The 15542-nt window shown below is 39.5% G+C and overlaps 1 protein-coding gene across 1 annotated transcript; it reads left to right on the top strand.

Annotated features, from left to right (window-relative positions):
• The first annotated feature begins 1131 nt into the window (after positions 1 to 1131).
• lgi1b (leucine-rich, glioma inactivated 1b) lies at positions 1132 to 15133 on the top strand. Its single transcript, XM_034708800.1, has 10 exons — positions 1132 to 1501; positions 1643 to 1714; positions 3198 to 3269; positions 6080 to 6151; positions 8299 to 8370; positions 10760 to 10929; positions 11093 to 11257; positions 11823 to 12043; positions 13672 to 13918; positions 14440 to 15133. Exons 1-10 carry the CDS (start codon positions 1317 to 1319, stop codon positions 14787 to 14789), a joined length of 1626 nt encoding a protein of 541 aa, XP_034564691.1. The 5' UTR covers positions 1132 to 1316; the 3' UTR covers positions 14790 to 15133.
• The last annotated feature ends 409 nt before the right edge of the window (positions 15134 to 15542 follow it).

Here is a 15542-nt window from a genome sequence, read left to right as displayed (position 1 = left end):
GATAAAGTTAAGTTGAGTTGAGTTGAGTTGAGTTGAGTTGATAAATCGCCAGTTTGGGGAATAACTTCCGTTTAACTGATGTGTTTGGGTCTTTGAATTGTAGTGACCAAACAAAGAGAGTATTGTAGTATTTGACGTAGTTCTGTACGAATCCTTGGGCTATTTAGGGTTGACAGGTCAGCACAAGCTGGGAACAGAAGTGCAGTGTTTCGTGACTTTTTCGCGACCCCTGAACTCAACAAAGGAGTGCATGTGGAATTTCAGAAAGAAAGGAGGTGAAAGAGAAATGCTCTGAAGAGTTGGAATGATTTTCATCCTTTGTTGTCTTCAGAAAAGTATCATTATCTAAATATTCAGGGGTGTATTATCCCAAGTATAATGTATGCTAGTCTGTACCCGGGTGTTTCACCAGAAATAATTCAACGAAGAATTTAAAAAAGGTAATGTAAATATGCTAATTCTATAGGCTATATTTTAAAGCTTATTTTCATCTGGGGGCTCTAATTCACCGTTCATTTCCTTTGGCCAAATTCTTCATAAATTAATGTGCCATGCTAATTTTTTATACAACACTCTTTTTTCACACTTAATGCCATTGTTATTCCAAAGCAGGGCAGAAAAGCCTGTGAATGAGCGAGGCAGGTGCCATCGGCCTATTTGCACACAGCCTCATGAATAGCCGCTTCCCATTAAGCATGCACAGCTCTGAAGCGCGCATAAATAATAGCTGGCAGTGCTGCTAAAAAGCGCACCTTGAGGCCCCCCTCTACCCCCCGCCCCCTCTCCCCTCTCCCCTCTCTCTCTCTCTCTCTCTCTCTCCCTCTCCTCTCTCTCTCTCTCTCTCTCTCTCTCTCTCTCTCTCTCTCTTTATCTCTCCGGCTTTCTCTTTCCCTCTTCTGTCTCTCCCCAGGGAATTTACGCTGTTATTGTTTTGTTTCCTTTCATGGCCGCATAATCAGGAGTACAAGACAACTTATTGCGTGCGAAACAGACCTATTTCCGTGTGTTTTAGTTGTGCTTGAGATATATTTTGTTTCTTTACATAATAAATCTGAGACTGTTCTGTGTTCACATGTCCCGTCTGTCCCGCATTTGTAATCCTGCGCCTTGCAGAACGAATCCGCTGGACCCGTTCCCTCCTATTGAGACGCAAGAGGCATAGACACCAGCTTGCATCCGAGCACAACAACACCAGCCTCCATCAGTAAAACAAGACAGTAACATATCCTTTTCACAAAAATCTGAATAATACCGGTGGATTTCGCCGAGAAGTTGCATGTGCAGGAGTGCTTGTGTTCTCGAGCGGGACAGCAGGAATGGGATACCCGAGCAGAGGATGGATGCTCCTGGTTTGGGTCGCTGCTCTCAGCCTGCTTGGAACAGACGGTCGCAGAGTGAGGCAACCCAGATGCCCCACTGGATGTACCTGCACCAAAGATAACGCCCTGTGTGAGAACGTCCGATCTGTACCTCATGCTTTCCCATCAGATGTCGTTTCACTGTAAGTATCCCTGCACTCCATTAGGGTCATATTGTAAAATTAGACATGGTTTATTGTCTGAAAAGCTTTATGAATTGCTGCTCCACCTCTGCCTTTTAGTGTCCGGGTCTCATATTTATTGTTTTCAATATGTCCTTTCAGATCTTTTGTCAAGTCTGGATTTAATGAAATAACAGGAGGAAGCTTTGCTCACACGCCTGCCCTGCAATTACTGTGAGTATCTATCTATCTATCTATCTATCTATCTATCTATCTATCTATCTATCTATCTGTCTGTCTGTCTATCTATCTATCTATCTATCTATCTATCTATCTATCTATCTATCTATCTATCTATCTATCTATCTATCAACTGTCTATCTGTCTGTCTGTCTGTCTGTCGATCCATGTGTGTTAATTTTCAGTGTTCAAACAATGAGGCAGCACCCCCCCCTCTCCAGACACTTTTTCATCCTAAGTCTGATATGCAGATTTCAAGGGGGATTCTCTGTAATGGTGTCAGGATTATGCAATACACCACATGGCCACAGTGACTAACAGCAGGAGCTGTGGACTGATAAGAGGCTGTGTTGTGTGCATTTGCAGGGGGCAGGGATAAATAAGGAACATTTCCCCCCACAGAGAACTGCAGAGATTTTATTGTAATTACTTCGTAATAAGACATCCATTATAATGCATCTTGGTGGTAGGGCTGGATTCTATTAAGCATCTTATTATGAACAGCAAGGGTAGGATTAGCTGTGCTCTCTAATCACACTTGTTTTAGTACAAAACATTCTCCCGGCATCAGCTTCTCCATGGACTCACTTTGCATTAAATTGCTCTGGATGTACATGAAGGCTTGTGAGCAGAAGGAGGGGGAATTTAAACAGTCAAGTGAATGAGTTGCATCGCCTTTTCGTTCTCATTATTTACTGCCAATGTGACCTGGAGTATCTTAACCTCCATTAGAGTACCACTTAATCAATGGAGCATCTCTGGAGCCAACATTGTGGGTGTACAGGGTCACTGTTGCTTGAATTCTAAGCCAGAAAAGGCCTTCAGTTTTTCATTCAGAAATAAGGTGTACAGCATTTGGACCAATAGGAATTCAAAGATTTTCTTTTTGATGGTTGAAGATTTGGAATTAAATCTTGTGACATTTTACAGTAAAATATTAATGAGACCAGCCTGCTGTGAGGAAGAACTTGAGGTCAAACTTCACTGTTTGTGCGTTTTTCAAAAAAAACAACTCTACAAATTCTTCTATCAGGGTTTTGAAACATTATAAGTGAGGTGCAAAATAAAACACTGGCGTACATTATTTCTGTGTGCCTGGTTTTAAGGGTGACTCAGAAACGTGAGGGAGGGAGGGAGGAGGCATTTCTCTCTTTCATCCAATTCATGGAAAACGTGTAGGAGTCATCTACCATTTCTCTATTTGATTCATTTCATTCATTCTGTAACCACACACCGTGGGCAGAAATGTCAAATGAGTCTGTTGTGTGTTCCTCTCACACCCCATCCCCCCATCCTGTTTTCCCTCACTTTTAACTTACTGATGTTGGGTATGAGCAGTGACAAATCACTACACGTATCCTACTACAATGAAACAACTGTTCCACAGAATCAGACTCCAGTCGATGACACACCCACAACAACCTGGAAAATGTACTGTATCTTTAAATGAATGCCGTTTTGTCTTTTGTCTTCACAGATTGTTCACAGCAAATTCCCTTGACCTGATTGATGAAGATGCGTTCCTGGGTTTACCACATCTTGAATACTTGTGAGTTCTTTTTTGTTATTTTGATAAACCCTTGATGTATAGGCTGCATTGTACAAGAGGATAAGTGAAGCCACAACATTTAGAGCTCTCCCCTGGTGGCTAGTTGCAGTACAGGTTGTGAATAATTTGAATGATTATTTATTTAGCACTTTTCAATATAGGTAACAAAGGGCTTCACAATGGGCAAGAAAAACAGGTAACAATGAACAAACAAACAAAAGAAGCTGCCAAGCAATAAAATACAACTGAAAGCATACATATTCATAAAAATAAACCAACAAAATCAAAGTTAAGATCAAATAAAGTCACTGAACAAAAGTTTTGTGATGAAATTAAACAAGGGACTGTGTTGTACCCTTTTAAAAAGGGGAAATAATGTTGTTATATAAAAGCGAGGGAAACTCATAGACTGTGTAAAATATGGACGTAGTATCCGTGACGTCACCCATCTGTTTCTGAACACTGTTTTGAAGCCAATCGGCAGCGGCAGCCATATTGCTTCTGTCAAGCCAGTGTGACGTAAAGGGGCGGGCTTTGAGCCTCCTAGCCAACAGCCGCAGTGTTCCTGCAGGCAGCTGTGCCTCTCATTGGAAGACTAGTAATCTCAATATCTTCAAAATTGCCACGTAAGAAAAAAATTCACCCCCTCACAGTGAGAGGACATCGAGAAATTAGCTATTCAGACTACACTCATCTTTTGTACCAGGCTGTAAACATGTTTATTTCTGCTGCAAAGATCGTCTTTTTCCCATTCATGTGTATGTGACTTCTGGTACTTCCGGAGCCAGCCTCAGGCGGTTCCTCGATGAACTGCAGCTTTAAACACTTCCGCATTGACTCATAGTTTTAGACCGGAGGTTGCCGCTTGGGGAAACCACACAGATGCTGCCGTCTTCACTCACTGTATTGTGTCTCAATTTTCTTCAAGAGCAAACAAAGACATTCAATTCAAAACACAATTACATTCACATAACACAAAATCAGTTGTTCAAGCCGCCATGGCTCGGCTCCAAACAGCGACAGATACTCAGGAAACACAACACAGCAACACAGAAAATTGCCAACTGGTTGTCTCATCAACCCAACAATTTATACATGGTAAATACCTTTTGAAAAGTGGAAATAATGTTGTTATAGAAAAGCGAGGGAAACCACACAGATGCTGCCATCTTCACTGGCTGTATTGTGTGAGGAAGCAGAGCGTGCGGTCCCCTTGTTGGATCCCCGAGGCACTGTCAAAAGATTGCAGAGCAATGAAACTCGAACACAAAAATCCGAAATGCTAGACTACCCCGTCTCATTACCGGACATGAAACCCCAGTAACTATCACTCATCAAGAACAGACCCACACAACATCCAACATAAATAGGGCAACAAGGCAAACGCTGCAACGAAAAAAACAAGACCAATCGATTAATCAAGTCTGACATCAGCTTATAACACCAACCTGTCACAACTGCAAGTGTTGTTGCTCAAACTGCAAAAGCCCTGTCACCTTTGCTTTTCAGTCTGAACCTTGGAACAGCCAGCAGTGCTGGATCTCATACAGAGATAAAAGCTCAGAGATACAGGGAAGAGGCAGTCCGTGTCCAGCCTTAAACATGATTAAGAGGATTTTAAAGTCAGTCCTAAAATCAACACACAGCCAATGTAGATGAGCTAAAATTGGAGTGATGTGGGTAAATTTTATGGTTCTGGTTAAAAGCAGAACTGCTGCATTTTGAGCTGTCTGAAGGCAGTGGATTGATTTCTGGCTGAGACATGTACACAGACTTGCAGTAATTGAGACAAGAGGGTATAAAAGTGCGACTCAGTTTCTCAAGATCTTTTGCTGACATTAGGGACTTGACCTTTGCTATATTTCTGAGCTGATGAAACCAGGACTGGACGATCATTTTCACCTGTGGTTTGAAACACAAGTCCTCCTGGTGGAAAATTAAACAGAGGTTCTTGGCTGAGGGCTTAAAGCCTGCCTCCTCCATGTTGACAGATTGGAAACAAGCCAAACTTTGAAATTACAGTACACATAAAATACATTTTCCTCAAACACACTTTCTGTCATGACAGCTAGTTCTTCTCATGCTGGTTAATGTGTACATGTTAGTTTTCAGATAAGTTTAGTTTGAATTAGTTTTTGATGAAAGATTTAGGGGATGTGATGTCATGGCTGACGACTGTTGACAAATGCAGAAGTCGGATATCATCAATTCTAGAGCTCCACCAGCCAGATTGCTTCTGCACATGCCTTGACTCCAAAATATGTCACCAGTGTAATATATCAGTTCCCGTGGAGGCAGCATTTTGGCTTCACTTTTCCACTGTGGGAGCAGATTGTGGCACATTGTCCATATTTACATACAGTCAATCAGCAACACTGGTGGGTTTAAGGGTCATGAAAGCACAAGCTGTCCCCCAGAAGCACATTTTCTCATTTTCTGTGATTTAGTCATTGCTATTTTTAGTTTTTTTTTCTTCTTGTTTTAGCTGTTAAGTATTGCATTCAGTAACAACAGAGTCCATTGCTGTATTACCACACTGAAAAAAATCCAACAAAATGAGTATGCATGGTACCGTTTGAAGCCCTTATTCACTCATGTTTCAACCACTCACATACTTTCAGTGATGATGCTTGATTGAGGTAGTACAACCTACCATTTTATGACTGTTATGAGCTCATGGAAGAGCTAGCTTAACCCAACCAAAGAACAACCTGAGCAGAAGCATAATTAGCAAGAATAACATCATCCATTTTTTAATTTCAAAATAATGTTTGCTTGTAATTGCTTACAATTTTTCTTCTCATTCACAGATTTATTGAAAATAACAGAATTGCATCATTATCTCCATTCGCGTTCCGGGGCCTGAAAGCTCTGATTCACCTGTGAGTATCTCTCTTCCTTCCTTTCTACTTTCTAAACTGATAGCATATAACTTATTTTCCCCATTTTCACTAACAGTTTCTCTGCACATCCCCTTTCACATTCTCTGTGTTTCACTGTAGTAAAGGTAATGGGATATTAGTATTCAGTGTAGTCTGACATAAAAACTGTGCATCAATTCAACTTTTTATCCCTCTGTGTCACTTTGTCACAGTCTGAAATGCAAAGGCAGGCAAAGTGCTGCTGCCAGTGGTGATGAACAAGGTTACTGTTTGAAGGTGTCAGCTGGATCAGGTTGCTGAAGGGCAGATCTGGATGTTTTTTTGTGTCTTTGTAACTCAGCAGAGCACATTTTGAAATAAAAAGTAAGATGGCTTTGTGCCTGGGAATGTCAAATCACTTATTTTGCCTAATATACAATAATAAGCATTAATTTGTCAACACCATTCCACATTGCTGAACTACAAAGCTTGCCAGAACTAAAGATAGGTGAGAACGTGAGTGACCTGTAGGTCAACACTAAATATAACTGTACTGTAACCTTAAACCATGTGACCTATAATGTCCCCTCTCTCTGCCCCTGACAGGTTGTTCCCTAACACATTTAGACTTTTTGCAGAACAGCCAAATACTGGCTTGTTTTGAGCATCTTGATTGACCTGATGTTTGAATGGGTGCTTGATTTTGAATTCTCGTGACTACATTTAGGAAACATTGTGTTGTAAAGAAAAAGAACCTCAAATATATGCAGTAATTTGTCAGTATGCATGCATGCATATGACATCTATGTATTTACATTGAAACACCTCTTCTATATTTTGATCTTTTATTTTTATCCTATCTTGTATCATTTTAATATCTTCTATGGTCCTTGAGAGCTGCCAAACAAAGTTTTATTGTACAACAAAATGACAATAAAACTTTGTTTGCTCTCTTATATTTTTTTTAACTGATAAGAATTCAAAAAGCAGTAATTAACTCTACATTTTAGTGTTACTTGCAACAGACTTTCTGTGGAAATAAGATATGAAAAAATGAAGACAGTTAAGACAAGACACATTGCATTTGAGACATGCACATCCATAAGATTGTATGTCAATTGATAAGAGTTGGTATCTATTAATGCCATGAAAACTGATGGCTGGTAATGACCACGAAGCTGGCACAGGATAGGCAAAAATCCATGTCAGAAAGAAAGTTGCCTCAGTGATTGTTGCACCAGGAGTCTTGTTTCAGTGTCCTGTACCAAGACTTGTGATAGCATTTGTAGAGTGCTATCACAGGTTGAGAATAAGAAGCCCACTCTTTATGTTGGTGTGAAAGAAATGGTATCAGAAAGTAATGTATCATAAGTATAGCCATTAGGAGCCATAAGGTTAAACCAAATGCATCATTGATGACTCAAAAGCCAAATATTTTCCCCTAGGGCTGTGTTGTGTTTCATTGATGTGGTTAATCATTGCTGAGTTGCACCGTCACTATTAAGAGGAAGCAATAGTTACAATAAGAGCTTGTTATAATGCCAGGTCACAAGTTTAGGATAGGTATTCTTTCCTGTTCTGTAGCTCAACAGAAAAGTCAACACAAAACCACGGGTCGTGCTGAAGCCCTGTCCTTTCTACTCTATTTACATCATGATTGGAGAGTGTACTAACTTAAGTAAAGGGGCCCCTCTCTCTTTTTGGAAACATTACTCTCAAAGAAAAATAATGCAGTGTTTGTATATTACGCTGACATATCATTTCATTCTTGACTCTCTCTGGTTTGGAGTTCAGCCTCTAGCTCTCTATTTAAATTTCTCTAACAAGGCCAGTTTTGGTGGATCAGAGTTGTATCACTGTGTTGGATAAAACTGTCTTTTTATAAATGGCATTCTTTCTCTATATGAAATGCATTTCACCTTTCTTGATTTCTATTCACCTCTAATTCACAATTTATCCATTGGGTCCGCATATATTGTCAGAACATAGACAAAAACTCATGCCATTCTTTTATTTGTTTTTTTGTAACTGGGTTGGGACTTCAGTCAAGCTGGCAAACGGGACATTTGAAAAGCCAGTAATGACCAGAGAGTGTACTGCCTCAATGTCACTTATGAGCTGTGGCGAGACAGTTTAATTCAATTGTGTTTCCTCTCTTTGCTCATTAGGAGTCTGGCTTACAACAACCTAGAGACACTGCCCAAAGATGTCTTCAAGGGCATGGATGCTTTGACCAAAGTGTGAGTTCTGTCTGTCTTTCAGTTTGGATGGTTTGTTAGGACACAGGCCATCTAGTAATTATTCAGTTACACAGTTTTATGATTGAATAATGGATTTATTGAGTCAATAACAAGACAGTCTGTGAATTTATACAATACAATACTATGTGATACAGTTTAGTACGCTACGATACAATACGACACAATGAAATATAGCACAAATCAATATGATATGATAACATGCGATGTGGTAAGGTATGGTGAGATGATACTGTACAATACAATACGGTTACATCCAATGCAGTAAAGTACAATATGATATTATTCAATACAATTCAGTACGATATAATAGGATAAAGTGCAATATTACACAATATGAAACAGGAGAGTACAGTATAGTACAATACAGCACGATATGATATGATATGATACTGTGCCATATAATACAGTAAAGTGTGATATGATAACCCAAAGTGCAGTAAGGTACGGCACATAAGATATGTTTGGATGAGGTATGATATGATAAAATACCAAGCTGTAAGATACAATAAGAAACTATACAATACGATATGATACAAAACTATATGAAACAAAATCATACCATACAATACCATAAGATACGATACGATACGATACGATACAATAGGATACGATACAATATGTCACGATACGATATGATACGATACAGTAGGATACAATACGATACAATACGATACAATACGATACAATACGATACGATACAATACAATACGATACGATACGATACAATACGATACAATACGATACGATACAATACGATACAGTAGGATACGATACAATATGTCACGATACGATATGATACAATACAGTAGGATACAATATGTACGATACGAAACAACACTGTATGATATGACACGATACGATATGATACAGTAGGATACGATACAAGACGATAAGACACTATACGGTACGATATGATACTATACGACAAAACATGATACGAAACGACACAATATGATATGATACAGTAGGATACGACACGATACGATACGATATGATACGACACGACACAATACCATATGATACGACGCGATAAGAAATATGATACGATACGATACAGTAGGATACGATACGACACGACACGATACGATACGATACAGTAGGATACGATACGATACAGTAGGATACGACATGATACGACACGATACGATACAGTAGGATTAGATACGATACAATAGGATACGATATGATACGATACCATACAGTAGGATACGATACAATACAACACAATACGGTATGATACGATATGATACGACACAATACGATACGACACAATACAATACGATATACGACACGATATGATACGATAAGATACGATACAGCAGGATAGGATACGATATGATACGATACAGCAGGATAGGATACGATATGATACGATACAGTAGGATATGATACGATATGATACAACAGGATATGATACGACACGACACAACACGATACGATTCGACACGATACGATACGATACAGTAGGATACGATACAGTAGGATACGATACATTATGATGCGATACAGTGGGATACAATAAGATACAATAAGATATGACACGATATGATACGATATGATACGATACAATACGGTAAGATACGATACAGGAGGATATGATAAGATACGATACGATACGACGATATGATACGACACGATACGATACGACACGACACAATACGATACGATACGATGATATGATACGACACGATACGATACGACACGACACAATACTATACAATTCGACACGATATGATACGATACAGTAGGATACGATACGACACGATACGATATGATACGACACGATACAGTACGATACGATCGGACACATTTGGACAAGATACGATACAATAAAATAGCCTTTATTTTCTTGGAGAGATCATTTCCTTTTCACAGTGATGCACACATTTAGCTGTCTTTACAATATTGTTAATAAACAAAAAATGACATCAATCAACAAACAAAATGTAAACAGTGAAGTTAATACCAAACAACACATAGTGAACATTACCCATTTTGCACATTTTCCCCGTTATACACATCATTAATGGATGTACTGTTAGGTATTATTTGATTGAAATATTTTAAAGTAGAAATAACAAACAAGTCAAAGACAAAATAGGGCACAATAGGGAGGAAGAAAAGATGAGCTTATTCAGGATTCAGCGCATAACCAAGGTCAACAGCAATTCAGACCAAGAGTGGGCGACGAGTACAGACTCCTCAACTGATAGGACCCTTGTTGTTGTGGCTTTCTTGGCATTAATCCAAAGTGCTGCCATCCAAGGAAAGAGGAGACAGACAACAGAGCATAAAGCTTAAGTTTCATGTATAAATAGTAATGGTAATATGTCTCAACAAATGAGCTATACATTTATCATACTTGTAGGGATCTACGGGGCAACAACCTGATATGCGACTGCAAGCTGAAGTGGTTGGTGGAGTGGATGCACCATACCAATGCCACCCTGGACCAGATCCACTGCAGTGGCCCACCCATCCACCAGGGGAAGAAGCTCAATGACCTTCTCCCACAGTCTTTTGACTGCATTGCATCAGGTATTTTCTTACTGAGTCATAGCAGGATAATAGGGGGAATGAGCTGTCTCACCCTCTTCATGTTTCTGCCTGTTCTTGTCAAGAATTTTCCAACTGAAAGTAGAACCAGTGCCTCTGAATTATTGGATTATTGACAGATTGAAGACAATGTCATCTTTTTCAGAGTTTGCTTCCTATCAGTCATTGAAGTTTGAGTCCATTTCGGTGGAGGCCTTCACCTTTGGCAAAGATCAGTATGTTGTGTTTGCCCAACCGTTTGCTGGGACATGCAGCTTCCTGGAATGGGATCACGTTGAGATGACCTTCCGAACGTATGACACCATTGAAAGTGAGTTCAAACAACAGTAAACAGAAGCATTGTTGTCATGGAGGAAGCCTTTGTAAATATTTTTTTTCCTGAAATGTCAATGTGGAATTATTAATGGGGTTATGAATGTATGAATGAGTGGTATTGTGTTTCAATGTGGCAAGAGGCCCTCTACAGGAAACAAAACAAATACTGTATCACCAGAGTCCAAACGCTTCAAAAAAGACAAGCATTATCCCACCAAATCCCTAAATACTTACACAATGAATTTAATTGGTTTCCTGTTCAGAGTGTAGACATGTTGTTACCTTGGGATTGGGAGCAAGTCATACATTTGGTTGACTTAGCATTGAGAGTTACCTTGACTCCATGGAGATGAGCTGTCTAAGGTTCTCTGTAGTACACCCACAGCTTTGCTTAAACAAGGGCAACTCAATTTACAACTGTGTCATCTGCATAAATGTGTAATTTCGCGATTGGTAAGTCCTTCTCATTGTTGTATGTAGAAAAAAATAGGTTGATAATGATTGACTGTCCTGTATTTCTAACTTTGCAATTTGTTTTTTTCTTTCCTTCATACATTCAGGCACCTCCACTGTGGTTTGTAAGCCCATGGTGATCGACAAACACCTCTTTGTCATCGTGGCTCAGTTGTTCGGAGGCTCGCACATTTATAAACGCGACATCTCTGCCAACAAGTTCATCAAGATCCAGGACATTGACATCCTGAAGATTCGCAAACCTAATGACATTGAGACATTCATGATCGATGGGGAGTCTTTCTTTGTCATCGCTGACAGCTCTAAGGTCGGCTCTTCTGGTTTTACTGATGCTTAAAATCTCCATAGTCCCCACCTACCACCATATTTTAGTTCCTGATTGCTTGGTAGAAGCTCAGAATCTTGATTTTTTTTTTTTAGTCTAGCATCAAACCATTTTCCTGGTTTGCATCAGCCGACCATAGTCATATGTTTACCTGTATGATACATGTGTACCACAGTTTTTTAGCTTATGTATAATACAACCAGATCATGGAATTACTCAGCGTGCGATCCTAAATTTGGGGCAGCTCAGCTAGACAACCAATGTAGCTTACTTTAACAGTCATTCACTCAATTTAAGATTCCCTGACTAACTGAGACAAAAAAGACATGTTCATAATCAAATTTAAGATTCAACCATACATACAAAGGTTAAAAACAAGTAAATAACTAAAACAAAGTAATTAATCTAACATGTCTAAATCTAAGAACTTAAATGGCAAGTGACAAATTATTTGAAGTGTGCACATAACTCCCTTAATACATATCGGTAAATACTGTTGTAATACTGTGTGCAAGTAGTTTGAGGATGTGTATTTTTATCTGATTTAGATAAACAGGGCCTGAAAACTGCAACTCATCCATAAAAAAAACTTGTCTTTCTTTTATCAATGGAGCTGTGAAAGATTCTGCAAGATGCATTTACTTAAATGAAGTAAAGTGTAAGTCTTAAACCAAGATTATCCATCTTCTACAAATAAGATCTCATCTTGAAAAACGTATGAAATGTCAAAATTAAACTGGTTTATTCTAAATTACAACTCAAAACAAGATAATTTCAAGATTGTTTGACTTAACAAGATATTAAAGATGAATTGTCTTAAAACATGTCCCTCTATCTTGCTCAAATCTCACTTGTTAAGTAAATTTATCTTAAAAGAAGTGAGATAAGTCATTTTGACTAAAAATGAGACAATTTTGCTTGGTAAGATTTTGAGTTTTTGGAGTGTATCAATTTAATCATTAGCAGTGAAGTAATCTCAACTGAAGAACTCAAAATAAGCTGGCAGCAGATCAGCTCACAGCCATGCTGAAGAGCTCCATAGAAACACAGACTTCTGACCATCTCTATTTGTATTGGGAGAAGGAGACCTCTCCAGACAATTAAATTCCTGGTAAAAGGGAACAATGTAAACAATGGAAGCTGAAGGGCCAGTTTGAGACTCAGTGTTGGCCAAATGTTTACACCCTGTCATGCTATTGCTCCTGCATTTCTCAGTGTTCAAGATAAACCTTAAATAATCAGATGCATCTGATTAAATGCAAGCCAGTAGTTCAAATCATTATGTTTTAGGGGGCATCAGATTGCACACTGCTTCTCCAAATCACTCTTCCCACGATGTCAACATTTCTTTCCCTCTGGTGTCCTTCTGTGCAGCATGTCAGTGCACAGCTGCTGATTACCCCGGCACTGCCAAATGTTCACATGTGCTCTTACATATGCTCGGGGAAACTCAGGCAAACAGAAACTCAAACATTTGCACTGAAGCTTTAAAATTTGCAATTTACTGGACAATTTGTCAGATTATGTTTTTTTTCCTCGTTTTGTAGTTTGCACTTTGTTACAGACAAGAGTGTTTTAGTAAGACTTTGTGTGCTTTGTTGTTCTCTTAGGCCGGCTCCACAACAGTGTACAAATGGAACGGTAACGGCTTCTACTCCCACCAGTCCCTCCACCCGTGGTTCCGCGACACAGATGTAGAGTATTTGGAGATCTCCAACAAAGCACACCTGATCTTGTCCAGCAGCTCTCAGAGGCCTGTAGTCTACCAGTGGAACAGGGGCCAGAAACAGTTCGACCGCAGGACAGATATCCCGGATATGGAGGATGTGTTCTCTGTCAAACACTTTCAGGTCACAGGTGAGAGCAGTGGCATCACAATATAATCTGCATTGGGTTTGCTTCCTCTTGGAGCAGGGTACTGAATTTACAGTACATTTACTGAGGCCAGAGGCAGTTACTCACTTTTTTAATTCTAAAGTTAATAAAGTCTGTTTGATTAACAGTGGACTTTGATCTGGGGCCAAGATTTGGTTAATTAAATAAAATAATTTATGACTCGTGCTCTTTAAAGTGCAGTTAATTTATTAACTGTAGCTTCTTGTTGCTCTGCGTTTCATAGGCATTTACTTTGAAAGTGCCAAGAGTAAATGTCACTGTACATTTCCATAAAACCTGCATGTATTTTATAACTGTAAAGTATTCTTTATTTCTCTCCGCAGAGTCAGTAAATGTTCCATGGTCTATTTCCTCTGTCGAAATGTTTAAGAAGATATGAATTATTTCGGGACTACTTAAACTGTTTTTGCAGCTTTCCCATTTCAGATCCGGATTAAGCAGCTGAATGTGATTGCTTAACAGTCTCCTGAATCTTTTCAAAGGTGAGCTGTTTATATGCCTGACAAGATTCATCGGGGACTCCAAGGTGATGCGCTGGGACGGCGCCATGTTCAAAGAGGTCCAGACATTTCCTTCCCGCGGCTCCATGGTGTTCCAACCCGTCTCCATCGGCAACTGGCAGTACGCCATCTTGGGCAGCGATTATTCACTGACACAGGTCTACCAATGGGACACCAAGAGGGGCCAGTTTGTCCCATCACAGGAGCTGAATATCCAGGCGCCTCGGGCATTTTCTCTGGTTTCTATTGACGACCGGGTGTTTCTGCTTGCATCCAGCTTCAAGGGAAAAACTCAAATATACGAGCACCTCATGATCGATTTGAGTAATTAAACACATTGTCAGTTTGGGAAAAATTATCTACACTAACATTTGAATGATTTTTTTCCCTGTGATTTTAAACTGAACTTCAAGATCACGTAAGAAATCCACCAGCAATTTTCACTTGATGTTTAAAAGAGACAGGTCCAAACAAGAGCTGAAATTTTATGAACACAATTCATGTCTTTTAGATGACGTGGCACGAGTGTGTATCCTACACAGTCCTTTCTGCCACTGTTTTGCAGCCTAATGCAACTCTGTCATTTTTTTAAACAGCTTGTATTTTCATCTTGATTCCTTAAGATTAGGGAAAGCCTTATTACCCATTTGAAAACCTGATTCCACTCAGAGTGCGACCTGACTATCCTTCAGGAATAACAAGCTATAAAATCTGTTATTCAACACTGCATGTGCATATGCAGTTAGTATTTCAAAGCTTGATCCGTAAGGCAACTGGACTTGGTAGAAATTCTTAAAGATGTTTCACCTCTCCTCCAAAAGGTTTCTTCAGTTCGGACCAGACTGGGGAAGAGCAAGAAAATATAAGCCTCTAACAGTCGTGGGTGTGTTCAGGTAGTCACAAAGGGTTCTAAGTAGGTTTGTTATCCAAGTCTCTGGCAGTCGGTTGCCTACCTCCTGGCAGTTGTTCAGTACCTCCTGGCAGTCGAGCCCATGGCATAGCCATGCTTCTGTCTGTACAAGTCCCAGTTGAAAGTGAAATAAGTGGTATTGAGGCACAGGTCCAACTGTGGTCTGGTGTGAGGG

This window comes from Notolabrus celidotus, chromosome 18, assembly GCF_009762535.1.
Source record: "Notolabrus celidotus isolate fNotCel1 chromosome 18, fNotCel1.pri, whole genome shotgun sequence".
In the NCBI taxonomy this organism is placed as follows: Eukaryota; Metazoa; Chordata; class Actinopteri; order Labriformes; family Labridae; genus Notolabrus; species Notolabrus celidotus.
Note: the sequence above shows the minus strand (reverse complement) of the source record. Positions and strands in the feature narration are given on the sequence as shown.

What these genes read in the sequence shown, in the direction of transcription:
- lgi1b (XM_034708800.1), top strand. Translation starts at nt 1,317, where the DNA reads ATGGGATACCCGAGCAGAGGATGGATGCTCCTGGTTTGGGTCGCTGCT. An exon ending in TCATCGCTGACAGCTCTAAG is followed by an intron (nt 12,044 to 13,671) that starts GTCGGCTCTTCT and finishes TTGTTCTCTTAG; the next exon opens with GCCGGCTCCACAACAGTGTA. An exon ending in CAAACACTTTCAGGTCACAG is followed by an intron (nt 13,919 to 14,439) that starts GTGAGAGCAGTG and finishes ATCTTTTCAAAG; the next exon opens with GTGAGCTGTTTATATGCCTG.